This window comes from Scyliorhinus torazame, chromosome 4, assembly GCF_047496885.1.
Source record: "Scyliorhinus torazame isolate Kashiwa2021f chromosome 4, sScyTor2.1, whole genome shotgun sequence".
NCBI lineage: Eukaryota > Metazoa > Chordata > Chondrichthyes > Carcharhiniformes > Scyliorhinidae > Scyliorhinus > Scyliorhinus torazame.
Window position 1 is genome coordinate 275,495,006 of NC_092710.1, and position 19,224 is coordinate 275,514,229.

The 19,224-nt window shown below is 45.4% G+C and overlaps 1 protein-coding gene across 3 annotated transcripts in view; it reads right to left on the bottom strand.

The window, feature by feature from the left end:
• Positions 1–19,224, bottom strand: part of bckdhb (branched chain keto acid dehydrogenase E1 subunit beta) — a 403,853-nt gene that overhangs the window by 305,250 nt on the left and 79,379 nt on the right. For all 3 annotated transcript variants that reach the window (XM_072499807.1, XM_072499806.1, XM_072499808.1), the window contains one exon: positions 11,697–11,852. In XM_072499807.1, coding sequence (XP_072355908.1) covers positions 11,697–11,852 — 156 coding nt within the window. The remainder of the gene's footprint in view (positions 1–11,696; positions 11,853–19,224) is intronic.

Below are 19,224 nucleotides of genomic sequence, written 5' to 3' on the forward strand. Positions count from 1 at the left end.
CCCTGCACATCTTTGGGTTGTGGGGGCGAATGTGCAAGCTCCACACGGGCAGTGACCAGAGCCAGGATCGAACCTGGTACCTCAGCGCCGTGAGGCAGCAGTGCTATCCACTGCGCCACCGTGCTGCCCCTGGGAGAATGTTTTTGTCACAATGTCAGAGATTTTGGGGGTACAGGTGGCGCTGTGCCCATGCGTGGCTATATTTGGGGTATCCGATAAACCGGAGCTGCAGAGTGGGAGAAGGGCTGACGTGTTGGTCTTTGCCTCCCTGAAAACCCAGAGGAGGATTACATAGAACATAGAACAATACAGCGCAGTACAGGCCCTTCGGCCCACGATGTTACACCGAAACAAAAGCCATCTAACCTACACTATACCATTATCATCCATATGTTTTTATCCAATAAACTTTTAAATGCCCTCAATGTTGGCGAGTTCACTACTGTAGCAGGTAGGGCATTCCACGGCCTCACTACTCTTTGCGTAAAGAACCTACCTCTGACCTCTGTCCTATATCTATTACCCCTCAGTTTAAAGTTATGTCCCCTCGTGCCAGCCATTTCCATCCGCGGGAGAAGGCTCTCACTGTCCATCCTATCCAACCCCCTGATCATTTTGTATGCCTCTATTATTTCTCCTCTTAACCTTCTTCTCTCCAACGAAAACAACCTCAAGTCCATCAGCCTTTCCTCATAAGATTTTCCCTCCATACCAGGCAACATCCTGGTAAATCTCCTCTGCACCCGCTCCAAGGCCTCCACGTCCTTCCTATAATGCGGTGACTAGAACTGTACGCAATACTCCAAATGCGGCCGTACCAGAGTTCTGTACAGCTGCAACATGACCTCCCGACTCCGGAACTCAATCCCTCTACCAATAAAGGCCAACACTCCATCGGCCTTCTTCGCAACCCTATCAACCTGGGTGGCAACTTTCAGGGATCTATGTACATGGACACCTAGATCCCTCTGCTCATCCACACTTTCAAGAACTTTACCATTAGCCAAATATTCCGCATTCCTGTTATTCCTTCCAAAGTGAATCACCTCACACTTCTCTACATTAAACTCCATTTGCCACCTCTCAGCCCAGCTCTGCAGCTTATCTATATCCCTCTGTAACCTGCTACATCCTTCCACACTATCGACAACACCACCGACTTTAGTATCGTCTGCAAATTTACTCACCCACCCTTCTGCGCCTTCCTCTAGGTCATTGATAAAAATGACAAACAGCAACGGCCCCAGAACAGATCCTTGTGGTACTCCACTTGTGACTGAACTCCATTCTGAACATTTCCCATCAACCACCACCCTCTGTCATCTTTCAGCTAGCCAATTTCTGATCCACATCTCTAAATCACCCTCAATCCCCAGCCTCCGTATTTTCTGCAATAGCCTACCGTGGGGAACCTTATCAAACGCTCTGCTGAAATCCATATACACCACATCAACTGCTCTACCCTCGTCGACCTGTTCAGTCACCTTCTCAAAGAACTCGATAAGGTTTGTGAGGCATGACCTACCCTTCACAAAGCCATGCTGACTATCCCTGATCATATTATTCCTATCTAGATGATTATAAATCTTGTCTCTTATAATCCCCTCCAAGACTTTACCCACTACAGACGTGAGGCTCACCAGTCTATAGTTGCCGGGGTTGTCTCTGCTCCCCTTTTTGAACAAAGGGACCACATTTGCTATCCTCCAGTCCTCTGGCACTGTTCCTGTAGCCAATGATGACATAAAAATCAAAGCCAATGGTCCAGCAATCTCTTCCCTGGCCTCCCAGAGAATCCTAGGATAAATCCCATCAGGTCCCGGGGACTTATCTATTTTCAGCCTGTCCAGAATTGCCAACACCTCTTCCCTACGTACCTCAATGCCATTTAATCTATTTACCTGGAGCTCAGCATTCTCCTCCACAACATTATCTTTTTCCTGAGTGAATACTGACGAAAAATATTCATTTTGTATCTCGCCCATCTCTTCAGACTCTACACACAACTTCCCATCCCTGTCCTTGACTGGTCCTACTCTTTCCCTAGTCATTCGCTTATTCCTGACATACCTATAGAAAGCTTTTGGGTTTTCCTTGATCCTTCCTGCCAAATACTTCTCATGTCCCCTCCTTGCTCGTCTTAGCTCTCTCTTTAGATCCTTCCTCGCTACCTTGTAACTATCCATCGCCCCAACTGAAACTTCACACCTCATCTTCACATAGGCCTCCTTCTTCCTCTTAACAAGAGATTCCACTTCTTTGGTAAACCACGGTTCCCTCGCTCGGCACCTTCCTCCCTGCCTGACCGGTACATACTTATCAAGAACACGCAGTAGCTGATCCTTGAACAAGCTCCACTTATCCAGTGTGTCCAACACTTGCAGCCTACTTCTCCACCTTATCCCCCCCAAGTCACATCTAATGGCATCATAATTTCCCTTCCCCCAGCTATAACTCTTGCCCTGCGGTGTAGAGTGGTGGATGGAGGAGGATGGGGAGGGGTTTCTTGCACAAAAGATGGGCATGTGGGGTGGGTTGGTTGTTTATTATTATAATAATTGCACAAAGTTGTACGATGGTTGTGCATATTGTAAAATGGAAACTGTCCTGAATAAAAATACTGTTTAAAATAGAATTTTGATCTGCCTGTCACTGAGTCCACAATTCTCCCACAGTAAGATAGATTGAGAGCTGTATTTTTCTTGTTGTTTAATGGGAAATTGAGTGGTGTGTTTAAGGTGTAAATTGTAAACTGTTCGTTTCGGGTGTGAAGTTAAAAAGTTTAATACTGCATTCATAATAAACTTTTGTTTTAAAATTAACCAAGCCCTATTTCTTCATGCAATCATCCAGGATTACTTCTTTCCGCACTGTCTTTCAAATAAACTAAAACATTGGGGTTTTGGTCCAGTATCCTGGCCACTGTTGGGGTCTGGTCTGGGATTATAATACAGCCTTACCCAGACATCCCGTTAATTACTATCACATTTTCCATCCTATTAATGGTCTTTGGCTCCAATTCTTTTCCTGTTCTGACATAATCGTCCAATATCAGCATATAATTATATAATTGTTAATACATAATATGGGCAATCAAAAACTAATGGGGGCAGGCAGCTCCATAATTATGCCCATCCTTGAAGGTGGCAGGGTCCAGCATGGGTGCAAAAGATACAGCTGATTCATTAACTATCCTCAGCCAGAAGTAGGATGATTCATCTCTGCATCCTCCTGAGGTCCCCACCGTCACAATTACCAGTCAATTCGATTCACCATGTAAATTCAAAACAAGCTGAGTACACTAGTTACAGCTAGAGGGCCCGACGCCATCCCCGCTCTAGGGCTGAAGGCTTGCACTTACAACTAGCCATGTTTCTCACCAAACTGTTCCAATATAACACTGGCATCTACCCGGTAAAGTGTAAGATTGACCGAGCATATTTTGTTCCCAAATAGGACAAATACAATTCTGCCAATTACTGCCCTATCAGCTTACACTCAGTCATAAGCATAATGATGCACGGTGTCACCAACTACTATCAAGCTGCACTTACATTTATTTTTAGTTCATTTACATTATATGAATATCACCGGCAAGGCCAGCATTTATTGCCCATTCCTAATTACCCTTGAGACAGTCGGGCTGAAGTCCATGGCGCTGTTCGGGAGGGAAATCCTGGATTTTGACCAAGCGGCAGCGAAGGAACAGCAATATATTTCCAAGTCAGGGTGGTGAGCGACTTGGAGGGGAACTTCCACGGTTGGGTCGCAGGCAGGTGTCGGGAGCAATCGTTCATGACGTTCCAGATTGCAGGAGAAGCCGTGGCCAGGTTTTCAGAATATCAGCCGCGACTGGCTTTTAAGTTGAGAATGCCAGCTGCAACCAGCATTTAAATGCTGGAGTCTTCCCACCAGACGTGGTAGCAGAGAGCAGGCTGCGCCCCGGCAGGTACATTGATGTCATGCCCTGTAGGTCCGTGCTTTGGGCGCAAAATCATGGTGGAGAGATTCTTTCATTTCGTATATGCCAGCAAGCAAACCACAGGACTGTGTGAAGAACTGAAGATGGATCATTTTGTAATAAGGAAGAGAGGGCCAGAGATACAAACAGACCAGAATCTCACAATTAAATCTGCTGGCGAGAGCTTCGCAGGAGAGTCCAGGGCAGGACAAAGCAGTGCTTGTGTGAGTTGAAGACAGAACTCCAGAGCCTCTTGTGAACAAACAATTAAGAAGAAACTGAAATCGGGAACAAAGCAGTGTAAAGATGATTTCTTGAGGTATGGCATTGTTAATTTTGCCAATGCAAATCAGGATGCAAAGCTCTTGTGTATATATGCAGGGAAGTACTGGCAAATAAAAGTTTTAAACCCTCAAACTTCAAAGGTATTTGCAGTCTAAGCAAGGATGCAGTGAGAACTTAAATCATCAGCTGAAGACTTTAGCAGAAATGTAACATTGAATGACAAAGCACGTGAGATCCTAAGGACCAAGCAGGCTCGCCTGCCACATTAAAGGCAAGCAAAAATGGTGGGTCGCGAAGGTTAACTGGCGTGGGTCGTGAAGGTCGGCATGTGTCCTAAAGGTCGGCCGGTTGGTAAAAGTGGGTCCAAGGAAAACAAGTTTGAAAAACATTGTTCTAGATGGTAGTGGTCATGGGTTTGGAAGATGCTGTCTAAGGAGCCTTGATGAAGTCCTGCAGTTCATTTTGTAGATTAAACAGATTGTTGCTACTGTGTCTCAGTGGTGGAGGGAGTGAATGTTTGTGGAATGGGTGGCAATCATGCAGGCTGCTTTGTTGACTGGCAAGAACTGGTAAATGTGGTTCATTTAGACTTTCAGAAGGATTGCGACAAGGTCTCACATAGCAGATTATATGTAAAGGAAAAACGCATAGGATTACGGGTAGTGTCTTGAGGTAGATAGAAGGCTGGTTAGCAAACATGAAGCAAAAAGTTGGAATAAATGGATTGGCAGGCAGTGACTAGTGGGGTACCGCAGAGATCTGTGCTCGGACCCCAACTGTTCACATTACATATTAATGATTTGGATGAGGGAACTAAATGTATTAGCTCCAAATTTGCAGATGATACAAAGTTGGGTGGGAGGGTGAACTGTGAGGAAGATGCAGAGATGCTTTAGCAGGATTTGGACAGGCTGCGTGAATAGGTTTTGCATGGCAGATGCAATATAATGTGGATAAATGTGAGGTTATCCGCTTAGGTAACAAAAATAGGAAGGCAGATTATTATTTGAATGGGTGTAAATTGAGAGGGATATTTCACATCTGTCTTCACCCAAGAAAATGAGGGGGCAGACATAGGACTCAAGGAGAGAAACTGTGAGGTTATTGAGCAAGTTGCCATAGGAAGGGACACAGTATTGGCAAGCTTAAAAGTGAAATCTCCAGGTCCAGACAAATTGTGTCCCAGGTTGCTGTAGAAGGCGAGGGAGGGGATTGCATGGGCCCTGATCCAAATTTTTTATTCTTCTCTGGCCACAGGAGAGGTGCAAGAGGACTGGAGAACCGCAAATGTGGTCCCACTATTTAAGAGAGGCTGCAGGGATATAAGCCAGGGAACTACAGGCCAGTGAGTCTCACGTCAGTAGTGGGGAAACTAAAGGAGAGAATGCTGAATGAGAGGATCTGTCTCCACTTGGAGAGGGAAGGTTTGATCAGGAATAGTCAGCATGGTTTTGTCAGAGGGAGGTCATGTCTAAAAAATTTGATTGTATTTTTTGAGCATGTGACTAAGTGTGTAGATGAGGGTAGTGCAGTTGATGTAGTTTACATGGATTTCAGCAAAGCATTTGACAAGGTCCCACATGGGAGACTTATAAAGAAGGCAAATGCACATGGGATACAGGAGAACTTGATAAAGTGGATTCAAAGTGGCTTAGCTGTAGGAAACAGAGGGTGATGACAGATGGCTGTTTTAGTTACTGGAAGCCAGTGTCCAGTGGCGTACCACAGGGATCTGTGCTGGGTCCCTTATCATTCATCATTTATATAAATGACTTAGATGACTACGTGGGGGGTAGGATCAGTAAGTTTGCGGATGAGACACAAAGATAGGCCGGGTGGTTAACAGTGAGGCTGAGAGTCTTGGGTTACAGAAAGATATGAAAAAATGAAAATCGCTTATTGTCACAAGTAGGCTTCAAATGAAGTTACTGTGAAAAACCCCTAGTCGCCACATTCCGGCGCCTGTTCGGGGAGGCTGGTATGGGAATAGATAGGATATAGATATAGATAGGATGGTCAAATGAGCAGAAAAGTGGCAGATGGAATTTAATCCTGAAAAGTGTGAGGTGCTACACTTTGGAAGGAGCAATTTGACAAGGAAATATTCAATGAATGGCACCACGCCGGGAAGTCCTGAGGAACAAAGAGACCTTGGCGTGTTTGTAAATAAATCTCTGAAGGCAGAAGGGCAGGTTAATAGGGTGGTGAAAAGGCAAATGGTACACTTGCCTTTATTAATTGTAGCATAGGTTTCAAAAGCAAGGAAGTCATGTTGGAGTTATACAGAATATTGGTAAGGCCACAGCTGTGGTGTTTTGTGTGCAGTTCTAGTCGCCACATTATAGGAACATGGTAGCAGAGTGGTTAATACTATGGCTTCACAATAGCAGAGTCCCAGATTCGATTCCCGGCTTGGGTCACTGTCTGTGCGGAGTCTGCACATTTTCCCCTTGTCTGCGTGGGTTTCCTCCGGGTGCTCAGGTTTCTTCCCACGTGTCCCAAAAGCCATGCTTGTTAGGTAATTTGGACATTCTGTGTACCCGAACAGGCGCCGGAATGTGGTGACTAGGAGATTTTCACAGTAACTTCATTGCAGTGTTAATATAAGCATACTTGTGACAATAAAGATTATTATATTATTATTATAGTATAGGAAGGATGTGATTGCACTGGAGAGGGTGCAGAGGTGTTTCACCAGGATGTTGCCTGGGATGGAACATTTTAGTTATGAAGAGAGGTTGGATAGGCTTGGGTTGTTTTCGCTGGAGCAGAGAAGACTGAGAGATGACCTTTTCGAGGTGTAGAGGATTACGAGGGGAATGGACAGGGTGGATAGGGAACAGCTGTTCCCCTTAGTGAAGGGTCGGTTACAAGGGGACACAAGTTCAAGGTGAGGGAGGTTCAGAGAGGATTTGAGGAAAAAAAAATTTTACCCAGAGGGTGGTGACGGTCTGTAACGCATCGTCTAGTAGGGTGGCAGAGGCGGGTTGCCTCACATCCTTGAAAAAGTACCTGGATCAGCACTTGGCACGTCTTAACATTCGAGTCTGTTGCTGATTTTCTCCTCGGCTCAATTGCTCTGTTTATTACCTTTGCTCTCAAGCCGCCAGGTATCTTTAGATACCGCCACGAGGTTCAAGTCCAAGTAATGATCAATAACCCAATACACCGATTAGTATGATTTAAATCAAAGCACATTTATTATACACAGTAATCGCTACTCATTCACAAATTCTATGTCTAAGCTACTTCTACAACTAACAGGCCTATACTTAACTTCGGACTGGCCCACCAGGTCAGGGGAACAAATGGCCTTTCGTTCGGATTCTGAGTCTGCGGGATTCGAAGTTGGTACGGATTGGTAGCTAGGAGCGCCTATCTCGTAGCGAGCGTTGAATTAAGACTTACGTCAGTCGACGATCCCTGCACCGGTCACGGTCAATATTGATTTGTGTTGCTGGGTGACCCGGGCAGGAAGAAGAGAGCGATTTGAACTTGGGACTCAACTCTTATAGTCCCCAGGGGCTTCCTGCCTTTCGAGGCGGACCCTGTACCTGATCCCAACTGATTGGACTTTGTCCCAATCGCTTGGTTCGATTTTCTCCAATACTGGAGCGGTTCCCTGATCGATGGGCGGTCTTGAGGTGCTCGTTCACTTCCTTTGTGTTGGCTCCTGCTGGCGCCGAGGAGTCTGGCTTCGCTTTGTGTGTCCAAAATGTTACTTATTGTTCCCAGGGATTGCTCATCAGTATGCAGATGGCTGCTACTTTGTTATGCTGATGGCCGCTGGTTTCGACGTTGTCTGGCTTTTGCAGAGGTAAATACACAGCAAACCTGCAGCTGCTGGTTTCTGTCTATGTTGGCTGACTTTCCCATCAGCCTTTGCCGTTTGCCATTTTAAATCGGGAGTTGGCCAATTTAGGTGGCTACAAGTCTTAACATGGGGATGAGAAAATATCAGCCATGATTGAATGGCGGAGCAGACTCGATGGGCCGAGTGGCCTAATTCTGCTCCTATGTCTTATGGAGGCTATGGGCCAAGTGCTGGCAAATGGGATTAGGATTGGCAGATCAGGTGCCTTTCATGCGGCAGTGAAGGCTCGATGGGCTGAAGGGTGTTTTCTGCATTGTATTTTTCTGTGATTCTGGATACTCAGTGAGACCTTGCTGTCCTCGGGCATCAGAAAATAAGCAGGCAGGCGGTAAAGAAGACAAATGGTATGTTGGCCTTCATAGCGAGAGGATTTGAGTACAGGAATAGAGATGTTTTACTTCAACTGTATAGGGCATTGGTGAGGCCACACCAGGTGTATTGTTGCAATTTTGGTGTCCTTATCTGAGGAAGGATGTTCTTGATGGAGGGAGTGCAATTAAGGTTTACCAGGCTGATTCCTTGGATGACAGGATTGTCATATGAGGACAGTCTAAGTCAGCTAGGATTATATTTATTGAAATATCGACGAGTGAGAGGGGTTCTCATAAAAACTTATAAAATTCTAACAGGATTAGACAGGGTAGATTCAGAAAGAATGTTCCGATGGCAGGGGAGTCCAGAACTAGGGGTCATAATTTGAGGATAAAGGGCAAACCTTTTAGAACTGAGTTGAAGAGAAACGTCTTCACCCAGAGAGTGGTGAATCTGTGGGATTCACTACCACAGAAAGTATTTGAGGCCAAAACGTTGTGTAATTTCAAGAAGGAATTAGATACAGCTCTTGGGCTAAAGGGATCAAGGGATAGGGGAGAAGGCGGGATCAGGGTATTAAACATTATGAGCAGCCATGATCACAATGAATGGCGGAGAAGGCTCGAAGGGCTGAATGGCCTCCTCCTGCTTCTATTTTCTATGTTTCTATGGATGGTGTCTAGCTTGTTGTTGGAGCTGCACTCATCCATGCAAGTGGGGGGTATTTCATCACACTCCTGACTTGTACCTTGCAGATGGTGGACAGGCTTTGGGGAGTCAGGAGGTAACCAAAAACTTGACCATCATGCACGGTTTGGGTTCTTTCAGGACCAATAGGCTCCAGACCGTATTACAGCCTTGGTCCAAACATAGACAGAAGAGTGAAATTCCAGATGAAGTGACACTTACTGTATTGAAGATGAAATCAGCACTTGCTCAAGAATAACATTAAGGAACCCAATTAAAATTGGAATAAGGGGGAAAGCCCTCCATTAGCTGGCATCATATCTAGCACAAAAGATAGTTGTGGCTGTTGGAGATCTATTGGCAGCTGTAGGAAATCATGGTCGATGTTCCTCAGGGAAATGTTCTAGACCTAACCATTTTCCCTCCATCATTAGTTCTGAAATGGGAATGCTCGCTCAATGTTCAGGTCCATTCTTAATTTCTCCAGTAATAAAGCAGTCTGTGCCCACATGCAGCAAAACCTGGGCAAGATTCGGACTTAGGCTGAGAAATGACAAATTACATTTGCGCCACAGAAATGCCAGGTAATGACTATCTCCAACAAGAGAGAATCGAACCATCTCCTCCTGGCATTCAGAGGGATTTTTTTTAATTCATTTTTTACGGGATGTGGGCATCGCTGGTTAGGCCAGCATTTATTGCCCATCCCTAGTTGCCCTACAGAAGGCAGCACGGTAGCATTGTGGATAGCACAAATGCTTCACAGCTCCAGGGTCCCAGGTTCGATTCCGGCTTGGGTCACTGTCTGTGCGGAGTCTGCACATCCTCCCCGTGTGTGCGTGGGTTTCCTCCGGGTGCTCCGGTTTCCTCCCACAGTCCAAAGATGTGCAGGTTAGGTGGATTGGCCATGCTAAATTGCCCATAGTGTCCAAAAATTGCCCTTCGTGTTGGGTGGGGTTACTGGGTTATGGGGTTAGGGTGGAGGTGTTGACCTTGGGTAGGGTGCTCTTTCCAAGAGCTGGTGCAGACTCGATGGGCCGAATGGCCTCCTTCTGCACTGTAAATTCTATGATATACCTATGATATGAGAAGGTGGTGATGAGTTGCCTTCTTGAACCGCTGCAGTCCTTGAAGTGTAGGTATACCCACTGTGCCATTAGGGAGCGAGTTCCAAGATTTTGCCCAGCGACAGTGAAGGAAGAGCGATATATTTCTAAGTCAGGGTGGTGAATGACTTGGAGGGGAACCATTGCTGAATCCTCCACCATCAACATTCTGGGGATTATTATTAACCAAAAATCTAACTGCATCAATCACATATATACTGTGGCTACAAAAGTAGGTTAGAGGCCTGGTACTAATGCAGCAAATAACTTATCTCCCTAAAGTGTTTCCACCGTCTAGAAAGGCACATTTCAGGTGTGGGATAGAATACTCTCCACTTGCCTGTCTGGAACAATGAAGCGTCAAGAAGCTCAACACCATCCAGTTTAAAGCAGCCTACTTGATTGGCATCCTATTCACCATCTTAAACATTCCCTCCTTCTAACACCAGTTCATCTTGGCTACAGTGTGTACCATTGTATCCACTACCTGAGGCTTCATGAACAGTACCTTCAAAGCCCACAAACTCAACCTCCCAAAGGACAAGGTCAACAGATGTCTGGGAACTACTTGAGAGAGGATGTACTGGCAGTGGAGGGGGTGCAGGAGATTCACTAAGTTGATTCTGAAGTTGAGAGGATTGGCTTATGAGGAGAGACTGATTAGACTGGGACTATACTCATTGGAATTTAGATGAGGGGGGATCTTATAGAAACATATAAAATTATGAAGAGAACAGATAAGAAAGAAGCATGGAGATTGTTTCCACTGGTGAGTGAAACTAGAACTTGGGGGCATAGCCTCAAAATAAGGGGGAGCAGATTTAGGAATGAGTTGAAGAGGAACGTCTTCACCCAAAGGGTTGTGAATCAGTGGAATTCCCTGCCCAGTGAAGCAGTTGAGGCTATCTCATTGGATGTTTTTAAGGCAAAGATAGAGAGATTTTTAAACAGTAAAAGAATTAAGGGTTATGGTGAGCGGGCGGGTAAGTGGAGCTGAGTCCACAAAAATATCAGCCATGATCTTTCTGAATGGCGGAGAAGGCTCAAGGGGCCAGATGGCCTACTCCTGCTCAGAGTTCTTATGTTCTTAACTAAACCATCTGCGTGTGCCTTTCAAGTAACACACCATCCTCACTTGTAAATATGCTGTTTCTTTAACATCACCATGTCAAAATCCTGGAACTGCGCTGTGGCTTACGCAGTGCAAGAATTAAACTCTCCAACGGTCTTGGGTAGTCTGTCCAGAAGCAAAGAAAATCACCCTGTACATATTTCAGGATCATACCTCAAACTAGATCCTCAACTAAATGTGTATGTTCACCATTCCCACACCGCCACCCTCCATTTCTTCATACTCTTCAACATTGAGCACTGTTTTTGGTTTGGGTGTGTATTTATCAGCTGACATAGCGAAAACTTATTTGAACTGGTTGATTTACAAAAATGAAAATTGTTGTCCTGGAATGCTCACCTTAACTCCAGGGATATGAGAAAAGAAAGCCTCAGGACACTGAGAATGATAAAGCGATCCATGGCCAACACACCCCCAGGGTGCTCGAATTGTTAAACTTCCACAGTCAAATAAGTTCCCAGAGCGATAGCGATACTTAGCAGCTTCATTAACAATCTGAAAATAAAATTCAGAACAAAGTGAAAACTATAGTTTAATTTCAACGCCATAGAATGTATTTCTATTCATTAGAGAAATGGAACCCGTCCCACATTAAAATGGCTAAAAGATTCAGGACAGAATAATCATCAATTTACAAATTGTACAAGGCACACGGTTGGTGAAAGCCTTTGATTCCCCTTGAGAGAAACATAAAGGCAGAGGCAAAAAAAAGGTAACCTAAAGTAAATTTTAAGTTTAAGCACATCACAAAAAAGCTTCCTAGTTATTGGAACTGTACCAATGCCCAATTTCTGCACATTTGTGCTACCATTTCAAAAAATAGTAAATATAAAAGAAATAAACAAGGGAAGAAAATGGGAGCAGCAGAAGCATTGGTAGGTTTCGCTCATGTGCACTTGCGATGCCAAGGCTATGGGTGGAAAATGGGAATAGGATACTTAAGTGGGTGTTTTTGACCGGTGCAGACATGATGGGTCAAAGGGCCTTTTGTGTGTTGACCTCTACGATTATGATCACATGAATACCAGAATTATAAACGGCAAACAAAGGGACCTTGGGATTTTTTTCATCTAACAATTCCCATGCTACAAATTAAGTGAGATAGAATCTAAATCTGCAAAACAAATATGATGTAATACATGTTAAAAAAATGAATGCCATGTAAACTGTAAAAGAAAAGACTGAGACGATGTCAGTGAATTGGTTCTTAACATTTCAAGTCACTGCACAAAAACAATCTGCAAGGTGACAATGCTCAACTATGTTCAGGGCAAAATAAAGCAAGTCGTCGAAACTCAGGAAAGATACATTGGAAATTAATATGGAACAGTGTGGACACAAAAGATTCAAAGGTTAAATTTTGAGGACAAGCAACATTACCTTGATTGTATTTGTTTGAGTTTAGAAAGCTGAGAGAATAACTGATCATAGGGACTAAAATAATGAGGTTTCAAATGGGATTGAGTCAAAAAAGCTGTTTCCCTTCGTGAAGGAATCTTGAACAGAGTCAAAGTTTAAATTTATGATCTTGGGTTTCTATAGCTTCCTCTTTGCTGTTGTGGTGAATGTAAAATATGGGTATACATTGTATTATATGTATCTGTTGCAGTAATGGGTTTAAAAGCCTGGGTTAGGGTGTATTTTTAAATCCTGCTTTAAAAGAAAGACAGACACTATGGCTTCAGAAGGTGCAATTACGATGCCATAAAAGTGAGATCATCCGTTATTTCAAACCATGCTTATATTTAAAAGGAGGTGCCTAATGGGATTTTGTTATGAATTCTCGGGAGTAGATAATTAGAGACATTGTGTTCAAACTTAATTCATTCAGTCATGGGATTTGAATGGGATAAAGGTGATGTTGTAATGGGAGGGGCCAAGTCTGTGGCAGTCAGTTTTGGATTTCATCTTCCTGGAAAGTGTAATCTGAACAGAAGCTTCTGCAAAGGTCTGTCAGGTTAATCAATAGTCTGACACAGACAAGAATCTACAGGCTGTTTCCTGACAGGATCTCTCTTTTCAAGCAGTCACTCATAAGGATTTTCTATCCAATAAAGATAGGTAACTAATCATGTACTTGCTAACTTTATTTAAAAATGGGTATTGACCTATGATGGGTTTTGCTTGATTGGAGATTAACAAAGTAGCAGTTGCGGGCTAAGTGTTTCATTTTATCGCTAAGCATCGTTTAACTGGTAATTGTAAGTACTATCTCTGTGCTGTTAAAGGTAGTTTAATATTGTGTCCATAAGAAATTTATTTCAATATACCATGTCCCTATTTGTGAGTGGAATCGCCGATGGAGCAAAGCATCCTTTCTTCAAAGTTTTACAAATTTAAAAATGATTACGGTTCCTGTCTGGTATCCTAGCAAATGTAGGTGCCTGGTCTGGAGTCATAATGCTATGTATTACATCTGCCCTTTCTGTTGGGGAGGGGGAAATGTAGTTTGTTCAACATCGCTGCTTGCAGTGAATCCACAGGTTAAGTTTTAATCCATGCACTTCACAACAGAAAGATGGTAACAATGCAAGGATTTTTATATATCATGTGAAACTGAGGAATAAAGAGCATTGCAAAATACTTTTGGAAATTCTAAAATTGATTGTGAGGACATTTGAGCAGTTCAAAATATTGCCCCTTGTACATGTCATGTCCTTATACAGACAGCTCAGTAAGTGAACATGGTACATAACTGAATGGAAAAAAAGGCACTGAAGGCATATTTGGGAAAAATGGAGGAATCAACGCCACAAAAGAGGATTAGTGTAATCAAGATCAAAGCATTCATATTTAGATGGACATGAATAAAATAAAAGTTCAGAAAAATGTAAATATTTCCCTCACTGTGATGGGGCCAATATCTAACCAGTGAAATTAATCAGAAATAAGCCACAATGGCATGACTAAGAGTGAAACTGCACTGAGGGTTCCATTCCATCAAAGGAGGCAGGTGCCAAGTGAAATTGTTGCAGCACAGTAGCGTGGGCAGCACGGTAGCACAGTGGTTAGCACAGTTGCTTCACAGCTCCAGGGTCCCAGGTTCGATTCCCGGCTTGGGTCACTGTCTGTGCAGAGTCTGCACATCCTCCCCGTGTGTGTGAGGGTTTCCTCCGCGTGCTCCAGTTTTCTCCCACAGTCCAAAGATGTGCAGGTTAGGTGGATTGGCCACAGCCAGAGGTCGGGTGGAAATTAGAAGGAGCAATAGTGGAGCAGGAGATAAAGGATGCAATTGGGAGGATGCAGTCGGGGAAGGTGACAGGGCCGGATGGGTTTCCGGTGGAATATTATAAAAAATTCAAGGATAAGCTGGCACCCCTGATGGTGGGAATGTTTGAAGAGGTGATAGGGAAGGGGGTGTTCCCACAAACTTTGGGGCAGGCTTCGATTTCCCTGGTGCTAAAAAAAGATAAGGATCAGACAGAGTGTGTGTCGTATAGGCCCATGTCACTTCTGAATGTGGACACAAAGGTATTGGTGAAGGTACTGGCGGGTAGGCTGGAGTGCCGCCTCCCGAAGGTGATAAGTGAAGATCAGACGGGGTTCATGAGTGGGAGGCAGCTCTTTTCAAACGTTAGAAGGGTATTGAACGTCGTTATGGCATCGGTGGAGGGAAGGAAACAGAGGTGGTTGTGGCATTGGACGCTGAGAAGGCGATTGACCGGGTAGAAAGGGGGTATTTGATGGCAGTTCTGGAGCGGTTTGGGATTGGACCAAGATTTGTGAACTGGGCAAAGCTACTATATAAGGAGCCGAGGGCGAGTGTCCGCACAAACAACATCAGCTTGAGATACTTTTCTCTCCACCGTGGGACGAGGCAGGGATGTCCTATGTACCCCCTGCTGTTTGAACTCGCGATTGAGCCGTTGCCCATCGCATTAATAAGTTCGGGGGTATGGAAAGGAATAGTGTGGGGGAGGGGGGGGGGGGGCGGATAGAGCATAGGGTGTCCTTATATGTCGATGACTTGCTGTTATACGTGTCGGAACCAAGCGTGTCGATGGGGGGAATCTTGGAGCTGCTTAAGAGTGTTTGGGTCTTTCTCGGGGTACAAACTAAATCTCGACAATCTAGAGTATTTTGTGGTGTCTTGGCCGGGGGTGGGGGAGCTTCCATTCCGTAGGGCAGGGACTCACATTAGGTACGTGGGGGTGCAGGTTGCCCGGGAGTGGGGGGGGGCTCCGCAGGCACAACATTTCTAGTTTGGTGGGGACAGTGAAAGCTGATCTGGCGAGGTGGGATGGTCTCCCTCTCTCACTAGCGGATCGGGTACAGGTGGTTAAAATGAACGTATTGCCGTGATTTCTATTTATTTTTCAATGCCTGCCGATTTTCCTGCCAAAGGCTTTTTTCAGAGAGATTGAGGGAAGGATTACTTCGTTCATATGGGGAGGGAAGGTGACCAGAGTTAGAAAGGTGCTGCTACAGAGGGGAAGGCAGGCAGGGGATTTGGGTCTTCCGAACCTGATGTATTACTACTGGGCGGCGAATGTGGAGAAGGTGCGGAGCTGGGTCAGAGGGGTTGATTCCCACTGGGTCAGAATGGAGGAGAGTTTGTGCAGGGGGCCGGGATTGAAAGCATTAGCAACAGCGTCGCTCCCGATGGCCCCAGGGAAGTACTTAGGGAGTCCGTTTGGAGGCAGTTTCGCCAACACTTCGGGTTGGGGGCAGGGTCAAGGGAAATGCCGATTCGGGGGAACCACAGATTTGAGCCAGGGAAGTGGGATGGAAATTTTCGGAAATGGGAGGAGAAGGGGATTAAGACACTAAAAGATTTGTTTCTGAGGGGTCGGTTTGCAGGGTTGGAGGGGCTGGAAGCGAAGTATGGGCTGGAGCAGGGGGAAATGTTTAGATACATGCAGGTTCGAGATTTTGCCAGAAAGGAGATACAGAGCTTCCCGGTGGAGCCGGCCTCCACATTGCTGGAGGAGGTGCTGACGACAGTGGAACTGGAGAAGGGGGTAGTGTCAGCGGTTTACGGAGCTATTTTGGAAGAGGAGAAGGCACCACTGGAAGGGATCAAAGCAAAGTGGGAGGAAGAGTTGGGAGAGGACATGGACGAGGGGTTCTGGTGTGAGTTGCTCCGGAGAGTGAATGCCTCCACCTAATGCGCGGGTTTACCAGCTGACGGTGGTATACAGAGCACATCCCATGAGGGTGAGGATGAGCCGATTCTTTGAAGGAGTAGAAGATGGGTGTGAACGTTGCGGGTGGGGCCCCGCTAATCACGTTCATATGTTTTGGTCCTGTCCAAAGCTAGAGGTTTACTGGAAGGAGTTTTTTAGGGTAATTTCTAAAGTGGTGCACGTGAAACTGGACCTGGGCCCCCGGGAGGCCATATTCAGGGTGTGGGACCAGCCAGGGTTGGAAGCAGATATCGTAGCCTTCGCCTCGTTGTTTGCCCGAAGGCGGACCCTGTTGGGATGGAGAGCAGCCTCTCCACCCTGTGCCCTGGCGTGGCGGGGGGACCTGTTGGAATTCTTGACTCTTGAGAAGGTTAAGTTTGAACTGAGGGGAAGGATGGAGGGGTTCTACAATTCCTGGGCATTATTCATTATGCACTTTCAAGAACTGGATAACATCGAACATTAGTTCGGGTGGGTGGGTGGGAGGGTTGGGGGGAGGGGGGCTGTGTGTATTAATGGTGACGATGGGTGATCCCTAATTCCATTTTGTCATTTTTTTGTGTGAACATGCGGGCTAATGTTTGGGGTTTGGTGGGAGGATGGGATCGTTGTTATTGATATGGGGATTGACATATTTGTTATTGATTATTGTTTATTGTTGGTGGGTGTAAATTTGGGAGAAAATGTGAAAAAGAAAGAGAATAAAAGATATATATTTTTTAAAAAGCGGATTGGCCATAATAAATTGCCCTTAGTGTCCAAAAAGGTTAGGTGAGGCTACTGGGTTACGTGGATAGGGTGGAGGCGTGGACCTGTGTGTGGTGCTCTTTCCAAGGGCCAGTGCACTCGATGGGCCGAATGGCCTCCTTCTGCACTGTAAATTCTATGATTACATTCTCTTTTTTTTATAATTATCCAATTTTTTTTTTTCAATTAAGAGACTATTTAGCGTGGCCAATCCACCTATCTTGCACATCTTTGAGTTGTGGGGGTGAAACCCACGCAAGCACAGGGAGAATGTGCAAACTCCACATCCGGACAGTGACCCAGAGCCGGGATTGAACTTGGGACCTCGGCGCCGTGAGACAGCAGTGCTAAGCACTACACCACCATGCTGCCCTTACATTCTCAAGTTAAAGAAACTTTCTCATCACTGTGGGTATGCCGTGAACTTAGAAAATTATCCGTAAGGAACTTTCATAAGCAACCTTAAAGACAATAAAATCCAGGATACGTTTTTGAGTAAAGGTAAGAATTGACATGAAAGGAAGCCTGAAATGAGGCCACAGCAATGGAAATGGCTGCAAACAATTGTTGTAAATTACATGCTAGTTCCTTTTTCTGATCTTGCTGGGGGGGGCAGCACGGTAGCATTGTGGATAGCACAATTGCTTCACAGCTCCAGGGTCCCAGGTTCGATTCCGGCTTGGGTCACTGTCTGTGTGGAGTCTGCACATCCTCCCCGTGTGTGCGTGGGTTTCCACCGGGTGCTCCGGTTTCCTCCCACAGTCCAAAGATGTGCAGGTTAGGTGGGTTGGCCATGATAAATTGCCCTTAGTGTCCAAAATTGCCCTTAGTGTTGGGTGGGGTTACTGGGTTATGGGGATGGGGTGGAGGTGTGTCCTTGGGTAGGGTGCTCTTTCCAAGAGCCGGTGCAGACTCGATGGGCTGAATGGCCTCTTTCTGCACTGTAAATTCTATGATTCTATGATTCGAGCAGGCCATACAGCCACGTTCACAGTCCCAGAGTCAAAAATTTAAATGTTACTCTTGTCTTGGCAGCCACCAACTGTCTAAATGCCCACAGTGCCCTTGACACCAAGGCACATTTGATCGAGTACAGCATCAACGAGCCCTAGCAAAACTAGAGTCAATGGGAGGCAAGGGAAAAACCCTTCGCTGGTTGGAGTCATAACACCATAAGACATAGGAGCAGAATTAGGCCACTCAGCCCATCGGGTGTGCTCTGCCATTCAATCATGGATGATATTTTTCTCATTCCCATTCTCCTGCTTTCTCCCCATAACCCCTGATTGATCAAGAACCTATCTATCTCTGTCTTGAAGACAATCAGTGATTTGGCCTCCACAGTCATCTACAGCAAAGAGTGCCACAGATTCACTACCCTCTGGCTGAAGAAATTCCTCCTCAACTCTGTTTTAAGGGATTATCCCTTTAGTCTGAGATTGTGTCCTCTGCTTTTGGTTTTTCCCACAAGCGGAAACATCCTCTCTATATCCAAGCGATCCAGGCCTCGCAGTATCTTGTAAGTTTCAATAGGATCCCCACTCGCTCCTCCCTCAAAGGAGAGATGTTTGTGATGGCACAAAGGAAGATGGTTGTGATGATTGGGGTTCAATCATCTCAGCTCCAAGATATCTGCAGGAACTCTTCAGGGAAGTGTCCCAGACCCAACCATCTTCAACTATTTTATCAATGACCTCCCTTCCATTATAAGGTCAGAAGTGGGGATGTTCGCAGATGACTGCACAATGTTCAGCACCATTTGCCTCAGATACAGACAGAGTCCATTCCAAACGCAGCAAGGTCTGGAGAATATACAGGCTTGGGCTGACAAGTGGGAAGTAACATTCGCTCAATACAAGTGCCAAGCAATGATGATCTCCAACAAGAGCATTTAACTCCTTGACGTTTGGGGGGTGGAGGCAGCAGCACAATGGTATTGTCACTGGGCTACTAAACGAGAAACCCAGGGTAGTGCTCTGGTTTGAATTCCGCCA